This window comes from Chelon labrosus (genome assembly GCF_963514085.1).
Source record: "Chelon labrosus genome assembly, chromosome: 10".
Classification (NCBI taxonomy): domain Eukaryota; kingdom Metazoa; phylum Chordata; class Actinopteri; order Mugiliformes; family Mugilidae; genus Chelon; species Chelon labrosus.
Window position 1 is genome coordinate 30,486,153 of NC_140360.1, and position 22,687 is coordinate 30,508,839.

General features: G+C 41.9%; 1 protein-coding gene across 6 annotated transcripts in view; it reads left to right on the plus strand.

The window, feature by feature from the left end:
* The first annotated feature begins 2,121 nt into the window (after positions 1 to 2,121).
* Positions 2,122 to 22,687, plus strand: part of rtel1 (regulator of telomere elongation helicase 1) — a 136,165-nt gene continuing 115,599 nt past the window's right edge. For 4 of the 6 annotated variants that reach the window (XM_084553871.1, XM_084553874.1, XM_084553872.1 and 1 more), the window contains exons 1-2: positions 2,122 to 2,623; positions 2,753 to 2,885. In XM_084553871.1, the coding sequence (XP_084409997.1) occupies positions 2,556 to 2,623; positions 2,753 to 2,885 (201 nt within the window). In that variant the 5' untranslated portion in view covers positions 2,122 to 2,555. Of the gene's footprint in view, positions 2,624 to 2,656; positions 2,886 to 22,687 lie in introns of those variants that run through there. The other 2 variants (XM_084553875.1, XM_084553876.1) reach the window with 2 other exon arrangements.

Genomic DNA, 22,687 nt, shown 5'->3' on the forward strand with positions numbered 1-22,687 from the left:
ACGAGCGCACAAGTATAAATCGCTCACAGCGTCTGGGTCTCGCGGCCGCGGAGGTATGTCAGAAGAATAATAACAAGCTTTAAAGGGATACTGTACATCACAATGTTTAATATAAAAACAGATTAATTTTAATAAAAAATGTCTGTGTTACTGCAACATCACTGCAATTATACAACAGGAATATGCACTCATGATTTATTTTGCTTGATAAGGAGCTTTGTCTTTGCAGCAGCAATTCTAAAATATTTTGGAGCTCCAGATGTTGAGCCAGAAGGATCTTCTGAACTTCCTGACCAGGAAGCTCCAGGAACATCACATTCCTCATCAACCATGCACGAGATGGGCAAGCATCTGTTATATGAGGATATCAGTGTTGTTTTCATTCTTGCACTTAAATTAGATGTTGGTTTGTTGTATTTTTTTATTTAAAGTAAACACTCAAAATCTGTTTTTTTATTGACGCATAGAGGATTGTTGTTTTCCCTGTATTATAATTTTTCATCAGTTTGACTTGCATGAGTGGCTCAACTTAAGATGTTTAATTTTAACTGTAGCCTGTTTTGCTCATGAAGTGTGATTGTGGCATCTTAGTGGACCATCTAAGGGTTAGGAATCTCTTCATCGAAGTTTGACAAACTAGGGGCCCCCAAACAGCATCTTGCTTGGGGTCCCCACAAAGCTAGAAATGGCCTTGGCTGCCATATAAGACATTCGAACTGGCCGCACTCTGCAGGCTCTGTTGTGGTGTCGGCCATCCTGCACGGAGTGGTCTGTTGGAGTAGTGGCATAGCAGAGAGGGAAAGGAAGAAGCTGGATCATCAGGAAGTCCACCTCTGTCCTTGGCTGCCCCTTGGACTCGGTGGGGGAGGTGGGTGACGGGAGAGTTCTGGCTGAACTGTCCTCCATGCTGGATGATGAGCCCCGCCCATTGACTGTATATACCAGGTCCCACCCCCTGCACGGTGGCCTGGCAAAGCTGAGGAGCAGCATCAGTGGCAGACTGCTTCACCCTCGATGTGTGAAGGAAAAATACAGAAGGTCTTTCCTTCCTGCTGCTGTTAGGCTCCACAACGAGCACTCCTAATATGTGCAATATTATTACACCTTATGGTGTAATAACATCAGTCTGTGCAATATATCTATCATCTAGTCTATGTCTGTCATTTCTGCATGCTGTTGCAAACTGCAATTTCCCCATTGTGGGACAAATAAAGGTTTTCTTATTCTTATTCTTATTCTAAGTAACACCTATATGAATGCTCAGTCCAAAAGTTTAGAAGATTTTATTGTCACAAAATGGTCAAAGTTATTTACTTCTCGTCAGGGGCGTAGCCATCATTTTAGAAGTGAGGGGGACAAATTGTTCAGAGGTCTATTGAGTGATTTATCATCCTCTCGCACTCAACCACACAAACAGCACAGCATCAGGAAACCGACTTTAGCTCTTTAAAAATGATATACTATCAAAGTCAAAATCTAAACTCTAAAGCTGCCAAACTCTGGTTGAGTTGACATAGAATGACCCTGGGGCATCTACAGTACAGGGTGAATAGCCAGATAATTAAGCGCCAAATGAAAACACTGAACACCAAAAGTTCTGTAAAACACCATTCCTGTTTAAAATCATCAGCACCAAAATTAAATGGGTTTGAAAAGGGTGAGAGAAAAGGGTCAGACAGTGGACCAGAGGCCCTGTGCCTCTGGTCCACTGTCTCCTCTCTCACCCTGCTCTTTCTATTGTGGCAATAAAGCTTTAAAAAAAAGTGGAAAGCAACATTTTGAAACAGAATTAGGAATACAGTAGTATCAGAATTTAACCAAGCCAGAGACATTATAAGGACTTAAGTTATTTTCTCCTCACCTGCTGTGAAGACCCTCCGTGACCATCCCTGCTGCTGGCCTCTGGCCCACTTTCTCCTCCCTCACCCTGCTCTTTCTATTGTATAAAGATTTAAAAAATACGTGCAAAAAAATAGTGAGCACATGTTCTGTGCAGAAATTAAGGAAGAGTGGGTTTATAACTAGCTAACTGAATTGACATCTATTTGTCATCTTTTAGCCAAAGTCCTAGCCAATAATATACAATATAGAATGTCTCTGTTTTAGTTAAACATTATCTACATGTAACAGCATTACTCAACGGTTTGTTTGGAAAAAACTGTCTAAAGTTTTTTGCCTCCTGGCTGGTTTGCTGAACATGTTTGAAGCACAACGTCCCTCTCTGCTGACACGCGTGAGCGGCGTTTGTTTGCCACCTTAGCTCCGCGATACTCATGATGCGTTTAGAGGCGGCTCGGAAAAACGCGTTTCAACATGTTAAAAATTAATTAAGTGGTTGTAATGGCTGTAAAACGTGCGGGAGACGGAGGGCACAGATACAGGAAGTGCGGGGGACATGTCCCTCGTGTACCCCGCGTCCGCTATGCCCATGCTTCTCGTGTCGGTGGTCGAAATGCCTGATCGGTATATACTTAAGAGAATAATCATCACCACTGTGAAGTGTTCGTTATTCTGTGAGCACTTGAATTCAGCAGGGGTTTGTGCATTCAGTGCGCATGAGCAGTGGACCAAAAACTGAAAGGTCAGCTGGCGCGAAGCAGGTTCGTGGAAAGACTTTCATGTGGTATGTTCTAACGCTGCTTTATATGCAACCTTATTTTCTATGCTTTATAAGTGCACACCACTTAAAAAGTGAACATTTTTGTTATTCTGCAACTGGAAATAACTTCTCTAACGGTCGGCATTTTCACAGCTCAAACTGCAGACTTCTGCTCGGAGACACAATGCCTTCATTGAGCCTGAATGGAGTGACTGTAAATTTCCCGTTTCCTCCATATGACTGTCAGAAGGAATACATGATGAAGGTGATTGAATGTCTACAGAGGGTAAGTACTAATGGAAATACGCCACAGTACCGAGTGTAGCGCCATTGATACAGCTGGCTGGTCACATGAAATCACCCAAACTGGTGTCCACCGATGTTGCAGTTTTTCTGATTTTAGCAGTATACTACCTCCAGACACCACAGACTGTACATGAACAACGCGTCCCCACTTCTTTGCATTTGCCACATCTTATTTTCCCGGGGATACGGTCGGCGCCATTTTTCGAGTTTAGGCGCTTTCAATGCCTTTCGTAGTTTCTACCTCTGCGGGACATACACGCCGTAACCTACGCACGTAGCCAAAGCTGGTGGGAGCCATTTCAGTCTGGCTCGCTCTGTGACAACGCCACCCAAACGCTAGTCGGTGCTGTGTCTTTTTTTGCCAGTCGGATTTTTTGTTTCTACTTCCTGCTTCACTTTCCACTTCCTACAATTGAATGAAGAAATACAAGCAAATGAAACAAAATTAAGTTAAATAATTACTCTCTGTTTATGGCAAGTTAGATTGGAATGTAGAGGACAAAAACAAAATCCAGATCCTACAAACTCAGTTAGATGTACTGTATCTCAACAAAGCACAGGGAGCATATATAAGGTCCAGAGCCAGGTGGATTGAGAATGGAGAAGAAAACACATTATACTTCAGTAAATTTGAAAAAAGTAGACAAGAAAGAAAGGAAATTTGCAGTCTCATAATAAATGGAGAAGAATGTACAGAACCAAAACACATTGCCAATGAAATGAGGGAATGTCTATACCAATCTATACACATCTTCATACTCTGAACAAAATGCAATACTATATTTTGATAAGATAAATAATATGATTCCTGTGATTGATGAAAAATTTAAAAAAGTCTGTGAGGATGAACTGAAAATTGAAGAATTCGATAACATGATTAAAAAGATAGCTTCTGATCGCCCACTGACTGCGGATAGTAGGGGTTGGCACCTCACGATTCGATTCGATTCCGATTCAGAGGTCAACGATTCGATTCTAAAACGATTATCGATTAATCAAATTTTTTTTTTTAATGTACATTTCCATGCTGATTTTAAATTTTGTGAGATACGTATACACGTATATACGTATACACACACACACACACACACATTTTAGTTTGGTCAGATTCTTAAATATGAGTTTGCTACTCAGAATTTGCAAATCAGTTCCTACTATTGTGTTGATCATTAAAGAAAAACAGATGAATTACCTTCTCTAATTTTTTTATTAGAGAAAAAGCTTTTCATTGTCACAAGGGTCGCAATGATCAATTGTCCTCTGGCTGGCATCAGGAATGGGTCCCCTTTTTTCTGTCAACTCTGGATGGTATCGCGAAATGTGGCTTCGCAAATTCGTTGTATTTGATTTGAATTCCACAGACCTTACAAACGGTTTAAGTCTTGTCCATCTTGCCTCCAACCTCATAGAATCCAAAATGCTGCCATACGGCAGCTTTTAAAGAAGCCGGTGCAGGTCGTATGAGTCTAGAGCTCGCCATTGCAGCCATTTTATCTCCGCTTAAACTTTTTTGCATGTAAACAACTCGCACGTGTGTTAAGTGCGCATGCGCGTATAGCAGAGAATCAGCAGCCCAGAAAGTAGAGTTTTCTGTTGAGCTCCGCAGCAGGCGCACAGAATATTACAGCGGGCGAACTAATTAAAATTTTTAATTTTAAAATTCCGATTATGAACTTATTTGAATCGAGACAGAATCGTTCAAGATAGAATCGAAATCCATCGGAGAATCGATTTTTTCCCCCACCCCTAGCGGATAGTATAACGGCAAACTTTTACAAACACTTCTGGGAAGATATTAAAATATTACTTCTCCAGGCTATATACGAATGTGTTAACCAAAAGGAATTAATGACAACAATGAAACAAGGCATAATCAAAATAATTCCTAAACCTGGACAAGACAAAAGACTTTTAACTAATCTGAGACCCATCACCCTTCTAAACACACATTATAAAATATTCACAACAGTCTTTGCAGAAAGATTTAAATTTGGCATATCTGAAATTATTAGTACAACCCAGTCAGGATTTCTTAAAGAGAGATCTATCCATAATAATATCCGCTTGGTTCTTGACCTTATTAGTTCTGTTCACTTAATCAATGAGGATGGTTTTATGTTGTTCCTGGACTTTTGTAAAGCATTTTACTCTGAGGAACATGCACTTATTTTTGATACACTTGAACATTTTGGTTTTGGAAACAATTTCTTAGATATGATTGTTATGCCACATACAAATATTAACAGTTGTGTTTCACTCATGGAAGGCACATGTCCCAGATTTGATGTAGGAAGAGGAATAAGACAAGGACGTGGCATCTCTCCTTTATTATTCATTGCAGTTACTGCACTCAAAAAAAATGAAACGTTGACTTTAATTAAAATTATTTTGTCAACAGGTTCCACAAAAGTGTATTATGTTACTTAAAAGCAAAAATGTTAAGTTCATCTAACTTTATGACCTTGTATTACATTAACACAATGTGAATGTGTTGATCCAACTAGATAAAATAACTTATGGTCAACAAGAGATATTTAAACTTATGCAATCTAATTCAGTTATGTTACATGGACATAATAATTACACTAATTAGTGTGACCTAATTCTAGTTTGTCAACAGGTTCCACACAAATGAATTTGGTACACCCAACATATTTTTGGTATTTCCTTTATTCACCAACATTCATTTAACATTTTGTTGGAGGAGGAGGGGAAGGGGAGTGGGGCAAAAAAACAAACAAAAACACAAAGGAGATATTGGTAAGGAAACTTAACTTGTTAAACAGTCTTAAATTAAGAAAGAATAGTCCGACTGTTAACATACCACGGGCAAGCTCAGTAGTGCTGCAGAAACAGCTATCACACCCAGGATCTGAAATTCAACATATAGGAACCATGAATTAATGTAGTTCATTACTTGTTTTTAAGATAAGATTAGATAAGATGGATAAGACAGGTAGAGAGAAGAGAGAGTGTCTGGGGTGACTGGGCTGTTTCAGGATCTTCTTGGCCCTTAACCTGCAACATTTGGTATAAATGTCCTGCAGGTTGGGGAGGGGAGTTCTGATGGTCCGCTCCGCTGAACGGACCACCCCTTTGAGGGCCAGGAAGTCCTGCCTGGTACAGTTTCCCATCCATGTGGTGATGCTCCCACACGAGATGCTCTCGATGGTGCAGGTGTAAAAGTTCCTGAGCACCTTGAGAGGGAGCTTAAAGTCTCTGAGACGTCTGGGGAAGTAGAGACGCTGTCTGGCCTTCTTCATCATGGTGTTCAGGTGATGAGTCCATGACAGGTCCTGTGAGATGGTCACTCCCAAGTATCTGAAGGTGTCCACTCTTTCCACCTCAGAACCACAGATAATACGTGGATGGAAGTCCCTCTGCTGTTTCCTGCTGAAGTCCACAATCAGTTCCTTTGTTTTGCTGACGTTCAGCAGGAGGTGGTTCTCTCGGCACCAGTCCTCCAGGTGGGACACCTCCCTCCTGTAGGCTGTCTCGTCGTCGTGGGAGATTTTAACAGAACTAGAAATCTAAAAAGTAAAAACACCTATTCAGAACGAGAGCAAGATAATGAAGCTGTCACCTGATAAATGTTTCTTAAAATAAATATACTGGCAACTCAATTCACAGCAATTAAGTAGCTAGTTGGGACCATACCTGTTATGAGTACAGTGCTATGGGCAGACAGGAGGAAGCGCAAGTCATCAGTGAACCATTAATCAGGACCTGAAATATTGCATCATGATATGATTATTACAAAAAGAGAAAATAAACAAAAATACATTTATAAATATTTTAACAGATGAATTATTGTTGTGCTTTGTACAGGGTCATTTAGAGCTACAATAGAACAACATTTTCTTTAAACCTGCTTTCATGTCAGTCCTCACCATGACTTACATGCACTCAATCCAAGTAAAAAACAACAAAAAACAAAACAACACTTTGCTGATTGGGCTGGGGGGCACCCCAAATAAGTCATAGCGTACATACATGTGTATATGCAAAGTCAACTCATTCATCACAAATAAGTGGATCACTCCTTGCTTTGAAACTGATCAGTGCCATGTAGTGTCACAGCTTACCATGCCTTGGGTCCACAAATTGGTAACTTTCCTATGTGTTTTTCTGTATTAAATACAGCTAGATGGCTTCAATTTGTTTATTCTTCTTTGAAAGAATAAACTTTTTTTGACAAAAGATATATTGACTTTATCTGTGCAGCAGAGCATAAAACATCAGAGAAAGTGTGATACAATATCATAGCTGGGCCCAGGGCCGCCTTAACCTAATGTTAGGCCCTGGGGCTGAGAGTTTTGTAGGCCCCCCATCCCCTCGATTTATAGAGTCTCATTTTAAAAAAGTATAATATCTAGGTAAACTACATCACAAAATGCATTATTTTTTATTTTTTTTGAGACATACAACAATGAGTTTTCCCTCTTTGAGCCAGAAAACACCATAATATTATTTTGTTTTTAGTTAGTTAGTTAGTTTTTGTATACATTTTTGACAAATTCTGTGCTACTGTGACAAGTTAATTTCCCATACGTGGGATCAATAAACATGTCTTATCTTATCTTATCTTATTAACATATTACTGAGCCCACTTGAGCATAAACACAAGACACTTTATTTAACAACCACACACAGCAACTTATGGTGATAATAAAACCAAAATATGTGAAAGTATGATTTCAAACGATATTATGAAAAACATCACCAACCATCACCTGTCTGCACAAACACTGATAATAACTAATAAAAGCATAAGCAAAGAACAGCAACAGATCAAAGTAGGAGCCTCTTCTCTCGCCTAAGCGGGCCCTGTGAACCAATCACATGCCCTGCACAGACACACAAACATACTCCATTCAGCGCCATGGATAGCAACATGGCCTAATGCCAGGTACCAAAAAGATGAAACTGAGCAACATTTATAGAAGGATTGCAGTATAATCTAGACAAACATCTAAACAAATGTGCATTTCTCTTTAAACAATGCACAACCACAATTTATAACCTGCACAAGCTATAAATACAGCACTTTCTTACCTTTTAAGAAGTGCTTTCATCTGGTCTTCTTTGAGAAAAGGCCCTAATTATGTCCTTAAAATCCAAATCACGGAGGAAACTTCACTTATTGAGTAAATGAACTGTAGAGGTATTTTGTTTGTTGTTATGGTCACATCAGTTGGTACCGGATTTCTGCAGCTGTAATTACAGTGTTTCCTCTAGGATTTTTTTTAGCAGTGGGGGCAGGCCTGCCGAAAGCTTGTGCGTGTGTGTACCCTAATTCATTAAAACCTAAACTTTTCTGTGTAGGCTAATACAACACAACTATTTACTTTAACATCATTACGTCTATTACTACATCTATAGACTATTTCCAATTGGTATTATATTAGTGACTCACTTACCATTGTTTCCAGATGCTTTGATATCAGGACGTGAGCTGACAGAACTGACGAGTTGAACGTTGTCCAATTAAAACGGACCCACCGCGGTGACGTTTTTGGTGGAGCTGTTAAGTTTAATAATCGACTCAGAAGAAAGCTAACGTTTTGAGAAAAAGCTACATCAACACAACAGTAGGCTATGTGGAGTTAAACTGGACAGCCCCAATAACCTCTGAATAGTTCTACTTGTTAAATTGCAATGTGAGCGGCAGCCAACGGGGGGTGCATTATGTCGGCAGGATCATTTAAAAAGCAACCGCGACTATTGTGCGTCTGCCCCATTTCTGATACAGCGGCGGCAGAAAATTAAACCATGGCGGGCCGCCGCTCCAAAATCAACATAGAGGAAACACTGAATTAGGGTTCAAGCAGCGATTGTTAGCTATTGTTATTGGGGTTCAAGCAGCTGTCCCAAGTTGACGAAAACAATCTGGTGTCATGTGGCCACTAGGGGGCGCTGTAATTAGCAAGACTTTGTTTTTGCTCATATCTCTTGATGCGTTTTTATTTGAAATGAAATTGTGATATCCGCAGATACCGTGGGTTGCCCCAGTGACAGTTCATGCCAACTTTTCGTGTTAGCCAATCGCAGTCGGCGGCAAAGCCGCCAAACAGGAAGTTTGCTTATATCTCGGTGATGCTTTGACTTCCGAAGACCAAACTTGGTCACACGCTTCACCACTCCCTTAGAAGTGCGCAATAAAAATTTGGTGTCATTCGGCCACTAGGGGGCGATGTAATTAGCAAAATTGCGTTTTTGCTTATAACGTTTGACCCGTATGCCTGATATTCAAAATGTTTGAATATAGCCCCATTGGATTGTCCGCCATATTGGATTTTGTTGAAAGCGAAACAAAATTTTCAGCGGTCGCAAATGATGTGTGATTCTCACCAAAATCGGCACAGACCGTCTTCTGACCAATGCGCACAAAAGTTACTATAAGGGCTCTTCAGCTTCGAAACCGTTTGGCCGCTACAGCCAGTCAAAATCGGCGGTGAAGGCGGCAAACGGGATACAAGCTCATAACTCGGGAACGGTGTGACGTATCAAAACTAAATTTGGGAGTATGTTTAGAGACCCCGTCCCGAGGGGACATGCCAAATTTGGTGTCATTCGGCGACTAGGGGCGCTGCAATTAGCGAACTTGTGTTTTTGTTTATAACGTTTGACCCGTATGCCTGATATTCAAAAACATGGTACTGTTGGACTCCTTGGATCATGCCGAGATCAACGATGCCTATGATGTTAATTTTGCCCGTTTGGATTCTCCGCCATATTGGATTTTGTTGAAAGTGAAACAAAATTTTCAGCGGTTGCAAATTTTGTCCGATTCTCACCAAAATCAGCACAGACTGTCTTCAGACCGATCCGCACAAAACGACCTGCTTGGACCCCTCATTGCTGCTTGCAGCTATATTTCAAAATGAAATTCACACCAATGGTACTTCTAATCTTCAATGACAGCACAACATTGCAGGACCCCAATACATAGCTCCTCATTGGGACTGTCTGTGTCACACTTTAAGAATAAGCCTAAAGCCCCTTTAGCAATGCATTAAAAAAGACAAAAAAAAACAGTTAAGGCAATATACTTGCATGTAACTCTATGGCCACGTGTTCAAAAATGAATAGGTTGAAGAGCAGCCTTAAGTTGTATTCTTCACCTGCAGAAGGCGAGAGGGTCCGATTAGAGTTAACTTTTAGAAATTCAGTGAGGGGGGAAAAGAGGCACACTCAGTTTTACACTCAGTGTAATTTATAACATGTAGCTCTCTCTCTCTCTCTCTCTTGCTCATTAGCAGCACCACAAAGAACAAGAAATACAGTCCGAATGAAGCACTGGAGCCGCGGACCGATAACTGACCGTCACTGACAACTAAAGCCTCGACTGATAACAAGTATGAGGGCCATTGTGGTGAGCTAGCTCGATGCTAACTTTGCCTAGCGGTTAGCATCCGCCGCTAACACCCGCTTCCCAGCTGACCACAACGGCCCTCATACTTGTTACAACTTAACATCGGAGGCTTCCGTTGTTGGTGACACCGGCCGGGTATCGGTCCACGGCTCCAGCTTGCCTAAAGCCACCGGTGCTTTATTTCAGTGCTAACTTACCGTACGTGCCAACTCTTGGTCCTCTAGTAACCGAGTATCCCAACGTAATTTGCTTTTTACAACACGTAGCATTTAATGTACCTGTTTTACAATAAAAGCCCCTCACTAGTTTGCCTATTGAAAACTTTTAATATGAAGCTCGGCGGGATAACAGCAGACCAACGTAAATGTAGCATAGAAAACGTACCAGACCCACAGCTCTCTTAAACACACGCACTTCAGAAATACAGAACACGTGTTGTATCACAAACACACAATTAAATCATGCTCAATAATAGGCTACTACAATAATAGATATGGATGAAACATGTCCTCCTACCTGTCTCGGACCATTTTCAACTTCACCGCCAAAAATAAGGAAGCTAGTGAGTTTGAGCACGTGCTGTCTGAAGCATTTTAATCTTCTTCTTACTGCCACCTTCTGGATGTAAGAAGTATTTCAACCATAATTCACTTAAATTAAATGATTTGCGTTTAACCAATGCATAATTATTTTGTACACATAACAAAACACAATTACATGGACTTTATTAGAAAAAAATATGTTAACTTAACAAACACATGTATTTTAAGTAAACTTAAAACATAAAATTAATATAAAGTAAACAACCCACCTCATTCACTTTTTTGAGTGTGAAGTACACTGCAAAAAAGGACTTTAAAAAATAAGAAAAAATGGCCAATAATAAGCAAAATGTTCCTTTTACAAGCAAAATTATCTGCCAGTGCAGCAAGATTTCTTGAAACAAGAAAAAGAAATCCAGAAAATAAGACTGCTCAAAATCTCAATATAAGCCTGGACTACTTGTTTTGAGCATTCTTGTTAAGATTTTTGGACTCATTATAAGATATTTATTATTGTTTTCAGTATAGGTTAGGTAAAAGGTAAGATAAAATTGCTCAAATTAAGTCAGAGAGGATTAAAACAAGATGAAGATTTTTGTTTGTAAGTACATCGAAAATCTCATAATAAGTAAATAATTCTTATATAAGGAAGACTTGTTTAGAGAAATTATCCTGTCCAAAGCATCCATGAAATCTCAAATTAGTCAAATGCACAGGATTAGAATGCAAAACTGAACTTTATTCTGATAAAACAGCAATTACAATCTTTACATACTAGTAAGCCATCATGTGCAGCATAGCTTCGCATAGGGAGCTTCTTTGGAACTGGACTGCAGTTGTACCCACACACAGAAAGCATTCAGTTTCTTGTTGGGAAACCAAAATGAGGGGTGTGGACAGTGGTTTTCTGGTCAGGTATGTGTCCGGGTCCGTGTGGACTAAACATAAACACAAAATGTCAGTGAATAAGTAACACTAACACTAAATTGCACTAACTAATCTATATAACAGCGGAGTGAAGAGATTTGCCCAGAAACCAAAATACAATACCTTAGTAGTCCTGCGATAGACTGCCGACCTGTCCAGGGTGTACTCCGCTTCTCGCCCGATGACAGCTGGGATAGGCTCCAGCAGACCCCGCGACCCTTTACAGGAATAAGCGGAAGATGAATGAATGAATACCCTAGTAACCCTAATAACAAGGTACTTGACTGTCTCTAATAGAGTGGTCACTAAGAGTCCAATGAGAGTCATCAACAAGGGTAATCACTCTTACCTGTTAAAATGCTGACAGCCACATCATCTAACTTCTCAAAGGCATCCATGGTTCTGTTGAATATATTATTATTATTATTATTTCTATTGGATTTGAAAAAAAAAAAAAAAGTGTCACTGCAATTCATAAATCAATCTGAATAACTAAGTAAAGTAGGTCATACATGCATGACATAGGGTGAATCATGTAGCATACATACTCAAATAGCAAAACAAAGAGGTGTTAAAGACATTGCTTGGCTGAATTTCGTAGCTGAAACTGGTGAGTGAGATATGGGGTGATGCCAAGAATAGTCGACATGTCGATATTAATGTCAGCATAACGCATGAAGTCGACTTTAATCTCTGCATGTCCAGTTAAAAGTAACACATCACTGTTTTCCTATATTCGACTATGTTCTTCCCTCAACTTTGACGTGTTGATATGTGCCTCAGTGCTGCACTTGATTGCTCTGGCGCAAGGCGCCACTATAGTAGCGCTTAGCTTAGCACCATTCGTTCATTGGGATCCAAACTAGGATGAATTTAGAAGCGACCAAACACTTGCATGTTTTCCTCATTTAGAGACGGTTATATGAGTAGTTACACAGTATGTATGGTGACACAAAATAAAACGTGGCAATTTTCTAAGCGGAACAAAATGATAATGACCAGCAGAGGACTGCGAGGTACTTATCAAGTTGAGGGAAGAACATTGGAAAACTTCCTAATATATTCTTAAAATCAATTTTACTGTATCTACTTGTATGTTCTCTGGGGGAAAGGGTATTGCCAAGAAAATAATGCTCGAGCTAGCACTAGTTAGTAGAGCCCGACCGATATATCGGCCGGCCGATATTATCGGCCGATATTAGGCATTTTCAAAACTATCGGTATCGGCATTTATAATGGCCGATAAATGAATATTTCAAAAATAAAATAAAAACGAAACACCCTTCAACCATGTCATGAGTGTTGGCGTTGTATAGTTTAGTTTGTCCACCAGAGGGCACTCTACACCGTCCCTGTTGGCAACACTCCAGCCAGAGTCGGGCAGAGAGAACGTGTTATCCGCGAGTAAGATCATCGGTGAAGTGTGTTCATGGTGAGTTGGTCACGAGACATACATTGCTTGAATAACAATTAAAAGAACATCCCCATCAGTTCTCATAACTCAAATAAGCATGACAAAATTTGTGACTATCATGTCCAGTTTTGCTGCTGTTAAATAAGCCGAGAGTGAAGCGGAATTAGCTAATTACGTTACGTTGTTACAGTGTAGTTGACTGACTGTCCTTTTAACTTTTGACAGTGTGACTGAAGTATTTCTTTAATAGCGTGACAGTTATAGCAGTGAGACGTATCATCTCTCCTTGGCCTGTTATATTGAAAATGTATGTTTTACAATTTGCAGTATGACGTTATCCATTGCTAAATTATGGCTCATCATAGACTAGCTAACCACAAAGCTAGCTAATGCCACTATCAGTGGAAGACCGCTAACGTTAACATTAATGAGCTTGGAAACCACAACGAACTTATTCTGCCTAAATAAAGTACTGTAATGATAACTGTATTTATAACTAGCATATCTCTAGTTACAGTCCCTGCATTGTAAAATGTAAGTTAGACTTGCGAGGAGTGAACATTTAGACATAGAGAAAAAGTATCAAACGTAGCTTGTGCAGCTTTTCTTTTACACGTGTGTGAAATCCAATGACGCCAAGTGTGCGTTGCAGACTGTCGTTCAGCCGCAGCATTAACGAGTCACATAATGGATTTAGATCGCTAAATAGTAGGTTTTAGAAGGCAGGCAACAACTGATGATTGAAAATGGTTTGATGTAGCTTGATGGAAAGAATTTAAAATCGGTATCGGCCTTCAAAATCCTTTATCGGTCGGGCTCTACTAGTTAGCATAAACTAACATTGACTAAGTTGAAACTGGGTAAGCCGTTCATCTTTAAACATACTTGGACTAACAAAAACGGTGTTTCATTCTAAACTTTTAAAACCATAGGAATGCATAGAATGTTTTGTACCTTACCTGAAAATGCTCCGTCTGTGTTCTTCTCCTGCGCCACTTTACCATCAAAATAACGAACGTGTTTTTTTTTAACAATACGGTCGCCAGTGGGCGAATCCAAGTAGGTCTGAATAGAGCATGCATTAAATTACTTTAATAAGCCTTTCAACTAACAGGGGTAATATTGGTGTGTCCTCAGTGGATAATAACTTAAATAACCGTAGTTAAATGTTTGTTTCAGTTAGATACCTTGCAGGGAAACAGTGTTGCCAACTCCTCAGTAAGGAAAGTAGCTATTGGCTGTCCTAAAAGTCGCCAAATGACGTCATCGACTAATTTGCGTAATTTACCATTTGGATGTAATTGGGATGGACGCTGTAGGAGAGAGGAATAACGTGAATAACAAAGAGTGAAAAAACTTAAATATGTTTAGAATTACAAATGAACATTCTTCTGTTGATTCTTGGTCGCCACTCTGGCAGAGTTACTTAAGTTTTTTTTTTTTTTTTTTTTTTTTTTAGTTTTCTTAAGTTTGGTTTAGTTTCTAACCTTATGCTCCACTTAGGAGCCTACAACAAGTCACAGTCAAACATGAGCATTTTTTGCCATAACTAGGACATTTTTAACATTTTTTGTATACATGGTTTTAACTTGACAAAATTAACAGTCTAAATGGATTATTATTTTATTATTTATTTTAGTGTGACAGTGAACAAACATTTACATCCTGCTCCGTAAACCAGGGCGCAATCAGCAGCAGCTCTGCCCATGCGTCATTCATTTGCAGCAAGGACGAAATTTTGATTTCAGAGATGGGGGGGACACAAGTATTTTTAATAAAACTCTAATCTTTCAGTTCACTGTGTTTTCTAGTAGTTCTTCTAGTTTTCTGGTACTTTTAAGTTTAATGTTCCCTTTTTTGGTTTGACTGGTTGTAAAGCATGTAGCAAAACATTATCACCCAATTCTGTGTTTCACCTTGTTAGTCAACTTCACTCCAACTCAGGATGCATGACATGAACAGTGGGACAATTTAGGGTGCAACAATCATCACCGTCTATATTTTATTCTATTTTTCTCGGTGTACATTTACACTTATATTGTTATCTTGTGTGTTAAGGAATTTGCTACTACTGTTTTAATGTAGTACTTTTTTTTTTTTTTACTACTGGCTGCAGGTACAAGAATAGATTTCACTGTGCATTGTACTATGTATCACTGCGCATGTGACAAATAAAACCTAATATCTATCTATCTATCTATCTATCTATCTATCTGTCATAAATTTTGATGATACGGTTATAGACGAAAAAACATAGTTTCACAATTATCATGAGTTTGGATGTATAATATATATTGTATTTTTCCCTTTTTTAATAATAACAATAACTAGAAAATTCCCGCAGGAAATTTTGAGAGTGACTCGAGGGCTGCTGCCGGGGTTATTAAAAAAAGAAAAGGAAAAAGATGTTAGCATTACCATTACTAATGTTGGCATTACCATTTGCCACGCTAACGCGCGGCGCTGACGCACTAAACTAGGCTAAGGCTAGAGATTAGCACAGTCACGCACACACACAATACGTGGATATCTTGTTACGTCACTGTATAATACCGGCGCCATCTTTAGGACCGCCCAGGGACCGCCAGTGACAGGAAGTAAACAGAAAATGCCTTCTATCTGCTGTGCTGTGGGCTGTGATAACAGCAAGTCAAAAAAAAAACGGGACATACGTTTTATAACATTCCTAAAAACGCTGAAAGAAGACATAAGTGGTTAGCCAGGATAAAAACCCACCTCTACTCCCTGGCATTTTTTTTTCTTTAACCCTGTACTTCTGCTTATTCTCTGTATGTATGTGTTGCTTAGCTTAGGCTGTGTTTAGTCGTTCACTGTACAGCACTTTGGTCAGCTTATGCTGTTTGTAAAAGTGCTTTCTAAATTAAATTTACTTTACTATGTTTTCGCTAACAAATTTAAGGTCAGTTAAAAAAACGAGATGCCATTATTATCCTAGCATTGACCTAGGAGGCTACCAGCTCTGTAGCACTCAGTAGCACCACCACCTAGCAAGTTAGTAGCGTAGTAAACTTAAAGGGGAACTCTGGCGCAAAATGAACCTGGGGTTAATAACACATGTGTACCGAGTTCGACCGTTCCCTGGTATTTGTTTTCATGCATTTGTTTTGTTAGTCAAATGTGACCAGTTTTCTTGCAAACCGCTAATTAGCATACAACGCTAGCCTTCGGGGCACACCTACACATAAAAAGAAATCGCTATTTCTATACCACTAACAAGGCTCACAATATCACCACACTTACACGGTAGCATAACTAGGGTCTCTACATGTAAACCGAAGCACTGAGAACTTTGCAAGTATACAGGCAGTTTATTAAAAAAGGAATACAGTACCGTTCGCGTTCCGGCTCGCATATCCAAGCGGGCGCCATCTTGGGGATCTGAACTGTCTGCCGGAAGAAAGCACTGAGAGCACTGAACGAAGAGAGTTCAGTTTCCCCAAGATGGCGCCCGCTTGGATATGCGAGCCGGACGCGAACGGTACTGTATTCCTTTTTTAATAAACTACCTGTATACTTGCAAAGTTCTCAATGCTTCGGTTTACATGTAGAGACCCTAGTTATGCTACCGTGTAAGTGTGGTGATATTGTGAGCCTTGTTAGTGGTATAGAAATAGCGATTTCTTTTTATGTGTCGGTGTGCCCCGAAGGCTAGCGTTATACGCTAAATAGCGGTTTGCAAGAAAACTGGTAAAATATGACTAACAAAACAAATGCATGAAAACAAATACCAGAGAACGGTCGAACTCGGTACACATGTGTTATTAACCCCAGGTTCATTTTGCGCCGGAGTTCCCCTTTAAGTAAACATATATCTTACCTTTCCTGTAAATAAGAAAAGTTCCCTCATGTCCAGATGATAAACTCGTGGATCTGTCACCCATCCTGCTTTGAAATACATGAAGGCTTCCGTGCTCTTGTATGCCTTGAGGGACTCGCCGGAGTATGGGGAGGGGTTGTGGATCAGATAAATGTAAATGTCGCCAAAAGATATGTTTGGCAAGTTAACGGCAGATTTCAGCGGTGTCAGTAGTTGATTCGGAAGTACATACGGGTCAAAACCTAAAATATCAATTTTTATCTGTGCCGATGCACTGCCTGTGCATGGCACATATATTACTATTGCTCGCATTTCTTATTATCTGTGCCGATGCACTAGCTCCCATTGCAGGCAATGGGAGCTAGTGCATGCACAGGCAGGCGCAGCCTGCCTGTGCATGGCACATATATTACTATTGCTCGCGTTTATTATTCTTATTTATCTTCCGTAATTTTTCGGTTCGCTACTCCTCCCAGAGTTCTTAAGAAAAATAGACAAATTGTATATCCAGACGTGCGCCTTAATCGGGACAAGTGTGCTATGACTTTTCTAAGCGATTCTTCCAACGGGGCGAGAATAATCGGGCAAAAACCGGGCGTTTTGGCCCATTGAAATGAATGGAGAAGCCCGAAAAAAGCGCCAACATTCCAAAATGTCAAGCTTCGCTTTGCAGAGCGATTACTCAGCCGTGCTTCGGAGTAGAAAAATGCTTGGAAGTTTGTACGAGGCACGGGAAGTGTAGCTTTTTAGTCCTGAAAACGGCGTTTCGATACCTTTTACGGTTTGGTCAGGGTCGCAGTTTACGTTTTGGAGAAATTTTGGAAAAAACGTCAGAAATTATCGTTTATAATGGATCTCTATGGGCGCACTCTGGCGCTCACTCTAGCTTCAGAGTTTCGTCGAAATTCTGAAAAAAAGAAGTTTAAATCTTACGGGGTGGCCACAGTTTTTGAGGTACAGAGATAAAAACTATATAAAAACGTAGGGATTTTTGTTGGCTTTCAGATGGTGTGGGTTTTATTTGTGTGGGACGTACGGTTTGGGCTGCAGGCTCCTCCGAGCGAGGAGTGCGCCGATCAGTTTTCGAATTTTTCCCCGTGTGTGTATGTGGAAAGCGAGAGCGATTTTTCGACGATTTTTCGAGTCGCATATTTTTTTTCTAAAACGACTACGGCCACAATTTTCGCAGTACGCGCGTGGGAACAACACTAAATTGTAGAAAACCCTCGGCTGACGCTCACAATATGTTCGTTTTCCCGATAGGACTTGTAGTTTTTGATTTATGAGCATTTGTTCGGAGGGCAAATCCTAGGGTCCAGTTTTTTTGGACCTCCTTATCACTCAGTCAGAGGTGAGAGGCAGAAGGAGACTTCAGCAGCAGGTGGCCCTGGTAGCCATGACAACCGGACCCTAACGAGCTCACACACGCTCACACACGCAGCAGAAGAGGAGCACATTCACACAGACACAGAGTGCCAAAACATTATGACCAATCCTGACGAGCAGACTCAGCACAGGTGCACACAGAAAGTGGAGGGAAAAGGGTTCTCAGTGGATAACAGGATCTGCCAAAACATTAAAACCCCTCAAACCATTACTGCAGTACTGTAGGGGGCCAGAACCTGACACTATGAACCCCCCACTCCAACCCCCCCCACCTCTCCTCCCACTATAGCATTACAGACACAGACTGCCAAAACATTATGACCCCTCAACCCATTACAGGACTATAGTTGGGTGGCAGAATCTGACACTATGCCCCCCCCCCCGCCTCCACTCCATTTTAGCATTACAGTAATAGACTGCCAAAACATTATGACCACTTAACCCATTACAGGACTATAGTAGGGACCCAGAACCTGACACTATGACCCCCCCCACTCCAACCCCCCCACCTCCCCTCCCACTATAGCATTACAGACACAGACTGACAAAACATTAGGGACTCTCAGACCATTACAATGGGGAGGCAGAACACTCCATGAACCCCCCCCCCCCCTCCTTCACTCCCTCTCTTCCTCCTTCCCTCTCTTCCTCCTTCCCTCTCTCCCTCCTTCCCTCTCTCCCTCCTTTCCTCTCTCCCTCCTTCCCTGTCTTCCTCCTTTCCTCTCTCTTCCCTTCCCTCTCTTCCTCCTTTCATCTCTCCCTCCTTCCCTCTCTTCCCCTCCCTCTCTTCCTCCTTCCCTCTCTCCCTCCTTTCCTCTCTCCCTCCTTCCCTCTCTTCCTCCTTTCCTCTCTCCCTCCTTCCCTCTCTCTCTCCCTCCCTCTCTCTCTCCCTCCTTCCCTCTCTCTCTCTCCCTCCCTCTCTCTCTCTCCCTCTCTCCCTCCTTCCCTCTCTCTCTCCCTCTCTCCTTCCCTCTCTCTGTCCTTCACTCTCTCCCTTCCTCTCTCCCTGCTTCCCTTCCTCTCTCCCTGCTTCCCTCCCTCTCTCCCTCCTTCCCTCTCTCCCTCCCTCTCTCCCTCTCCCTCCCTCCCTCTGTTGGTGCTAACACACAGCTGCTAGGCCTGCTAGCCATAGCTCCTCTCATTGAGTGAATGACAACTTGTCAGCCATTTTTCAGATTTCCTCCATTTTAAATACAAATTATATCTTTGCTGTAACTCCTGACAGAACATCTCTGACATATTTCCTTCACTTTATTAGGTAATTGAATTTCTAGAATTATTTATATGTTAAGTGTTTATGCCCAACATAGCTGAACAGGTAATAATTCAATTCAATTCAATTTTATTTATATAGCGTCAATAACAATACAAATCGTCTCAAGACGCTTTACAAAAACCAGGCCTGGAACCCCCAGAGCAAGCCTGAAGGCAACGGTGGCAAGGAAAAACTCCCTTTTAACAGGAAGAAACCTCGAGCAGAACCCAGCTCATATGGAGGGACCCATCTGCCTAAGGCCAGCCGGGTACAGACAGAAGAAAGAGAGAAGAGAACAGCAAAGAGAGAAGAGAAGAGAACAGCAAGATAAACACACATCTGTCATAGATACACATATCTGACTAAAGTGTACATGTGGAATCTTATGATACAAACTGATGATGTTACATGACAGTTTGAAAATGTAAGAGGAATCATAGGCAGGTTGGAGAATTGTTCGTTCAGGTAGGAGTGGATAACTGCAGGATTCCATGAAGACTGGGCAGGCTGATGATGTAATAGAAGTTAACTATTAGCCGACCAATGAATTAGCCTTAGGCTAGCCTTCCAGCATAGCTCATTGTTGTTAGCGAGCTAGCGGGCCTAGCCGCGGCGGCTAACCGCGAGCTAACCCGCGGTTATAGCCGCGGCGGCTAACCGTGAGCTAACCCGCAGCTATTTCGACGGACTAAACCACGAAGCTAACCCGCGGATCTAGCTGCAGAGCCAGGGTTTTTAGAAGGGCATAAAGGACGGCCCTTCTCAGTGTCTCTCTCTCTTTCTCTCAGCCAGGCCTTTAGACCACGCACACTTGAAACTGGACGTCAGCATCATCGGCACAGTCAAAATTTCCGCAGGAATTTTCTAGTTCTTATAGCTTCTTCCGTAGTTTTTCGGTTCGCTTCTCCTCCCAGAGTTCTTAAAAAAAATACACAAATTGTATATCCAGACGTGTGCCTTAATCGGGACAAGTGTGCTATGACTTTTCTAAGCGATTCTTCCAACGGGGCGAGAATAATCGGGCAAAAAGCGGGCGTTTTGGCCCATTGAAATGAATGGAGAAGCCCGAAAAAAGCAGCAACATTCCAAAATGTCTAGCTTCGCTTTGCCAAGCGATTACTCGGCCGTGCTTTGGAGTAGAAAATTGCTTGGAAGTTTGTACGAGGCACGGGAAGTGTGGCTTTTTAGTCCTGAAAACGGCGTTTCGATACCTTTTACGGTTTGGTCAGGGTCGCAGTTTACGTTTTGGGGAAATTTTGGAAAAATCTGAAAAAATTATCGTTTATAATGGATCCTTATGGACACACTCTAGCTCTCACTCTACCTTCAGAGTTTGGTCGAAATTCTGAAAAAAAAAAGGTTCAATCTTACGGGGTGGCCACAGTATTTGAGGTACACCGATAAAAACTATATAAAAACGTAGGGATTTTTGTTGGCTTTCAGATGGTGTGGGTTTTATTTGTGTGGGATGTACGGTTTGGGCTGCAGGCTCCTCTGAGCGAGGAGTGCGCCGATCAGTTTTCAAATTTTTCTCCATGTGTGTGTATGTGGAAATCGAGAGCGATTTTTCGACGATTTTTCGTGTCGCATATTTTTTTTCTAAAACAACTACGGCCACAATTTTCGCAGTAGGCGCGTGGGAACAACACTAAATTGTAGAAAACCCTCGGCTGACGCTCACAATGTGCTCGTTTTCCCGATAGGACTTGTAGTTTTTGATTTATGAGCATTTGTTCGGAGGGCAAATCCTAGGGTCCAGTTTTTTTGGACCTCCTTCTCACTCAGGTAGAGGTAAGAGTCAGAAGGAGACTTCAAACAGCATCTGGCCCTGGTAGCCATGACAACCGGACCCTAACGAGCTTACACACGCTTACACACGCAGCAGAAGAGGAGCACATTCACACAGACACAGAGTGCCAAAACATTATGACCAATCCTGACGAGCAGGCTCAGCACAGGTGCACAAAGAAAGTGGAGGGAAAAGGGTTCTGAGTGGATAACAGGATCTGCCAAAACATTACAACTACCCCCTGCAGTACTGTTGTGGGCCAGAACCTGACACTATGACCCCCCCCCACTCCAACCCCCCCTCCTCCCACTATTGCATTACAGACACAGACTGACAAAACATTAGGGACTGTCAGACTGTTACAGTAGGGAGACCTCCCTCTCTTCCTCCTTCCCTCTCTCCCTCCTTTCCTCTCTCCCTCCTTCCCTCTCTTCCTCCTTTCCTCTCTCCCTCCTTCCCTCTCTCTCTCCCTCCCTCTCTCTCTCCCTCCTTCCCTCTCTCTCCCTCCTTCCCTCTCTCTCTCTCCCTCCCTCTCTCTCTCTCCCTCTCTCCCTCCTTCCCTCTCTCTATCACTCCCTCTTTCACTCTCTCCCTTCCTCTCTCCCTGCTTCCCTCCCTCTCTCCTTTCCTCTCTTCCCCTCCCTCTCTCCCTCCTTTCCTCTCTCCCTCCTTCCCTCTCTTCCTCCTTCCCTCTCTTCCTCGTTCCCTCTCTCCCTCCTTCCCCCTCTCTCCCTCTCTCCATCCCTCTCTCTCTCCCTCCCTCTCTCCCTCCTTCCTCCTCTCCCTCAACCCCTCTCCCCCTCTCCCTCTCTCCCTCACCCCCTCTCCCTCTCGCTCCCTCACCCCCTCTCCCTCCCTCTCTCTCTCCGTCCCTCTCTCTCTCCCTCCCCCTCTCCCTCCTTCCCCCTCACCCCCTCTCCCTCTCTCCCTCTCTCTCCCTCACCCCCTCTCCCTCCCTCTCTCTCTGTCTCCCTCCCTCCTCTGTTGGTGCTTTCACACAGCTGCTAGGCCTGGCAGCCATTACATTACATTCACTACAGCAGGGAGGCAGAACACCCCTTGACCCCCCCCCCCCTCCCCCCTCCCTCCCTCCTCTGTTTGTGCTATCACTTTATTAGGTAAGTGAATTTCTAGAATTATCCATATGTTAAGTGTTTGTGCCCAACATAGCTGAACTGTTAATAGAAAATGTTTTAGCCTTAGGCTAGCCTTCCAGAATAGCTCATGTATATTAGCGAGCTAGCGGAGCTAGCCGC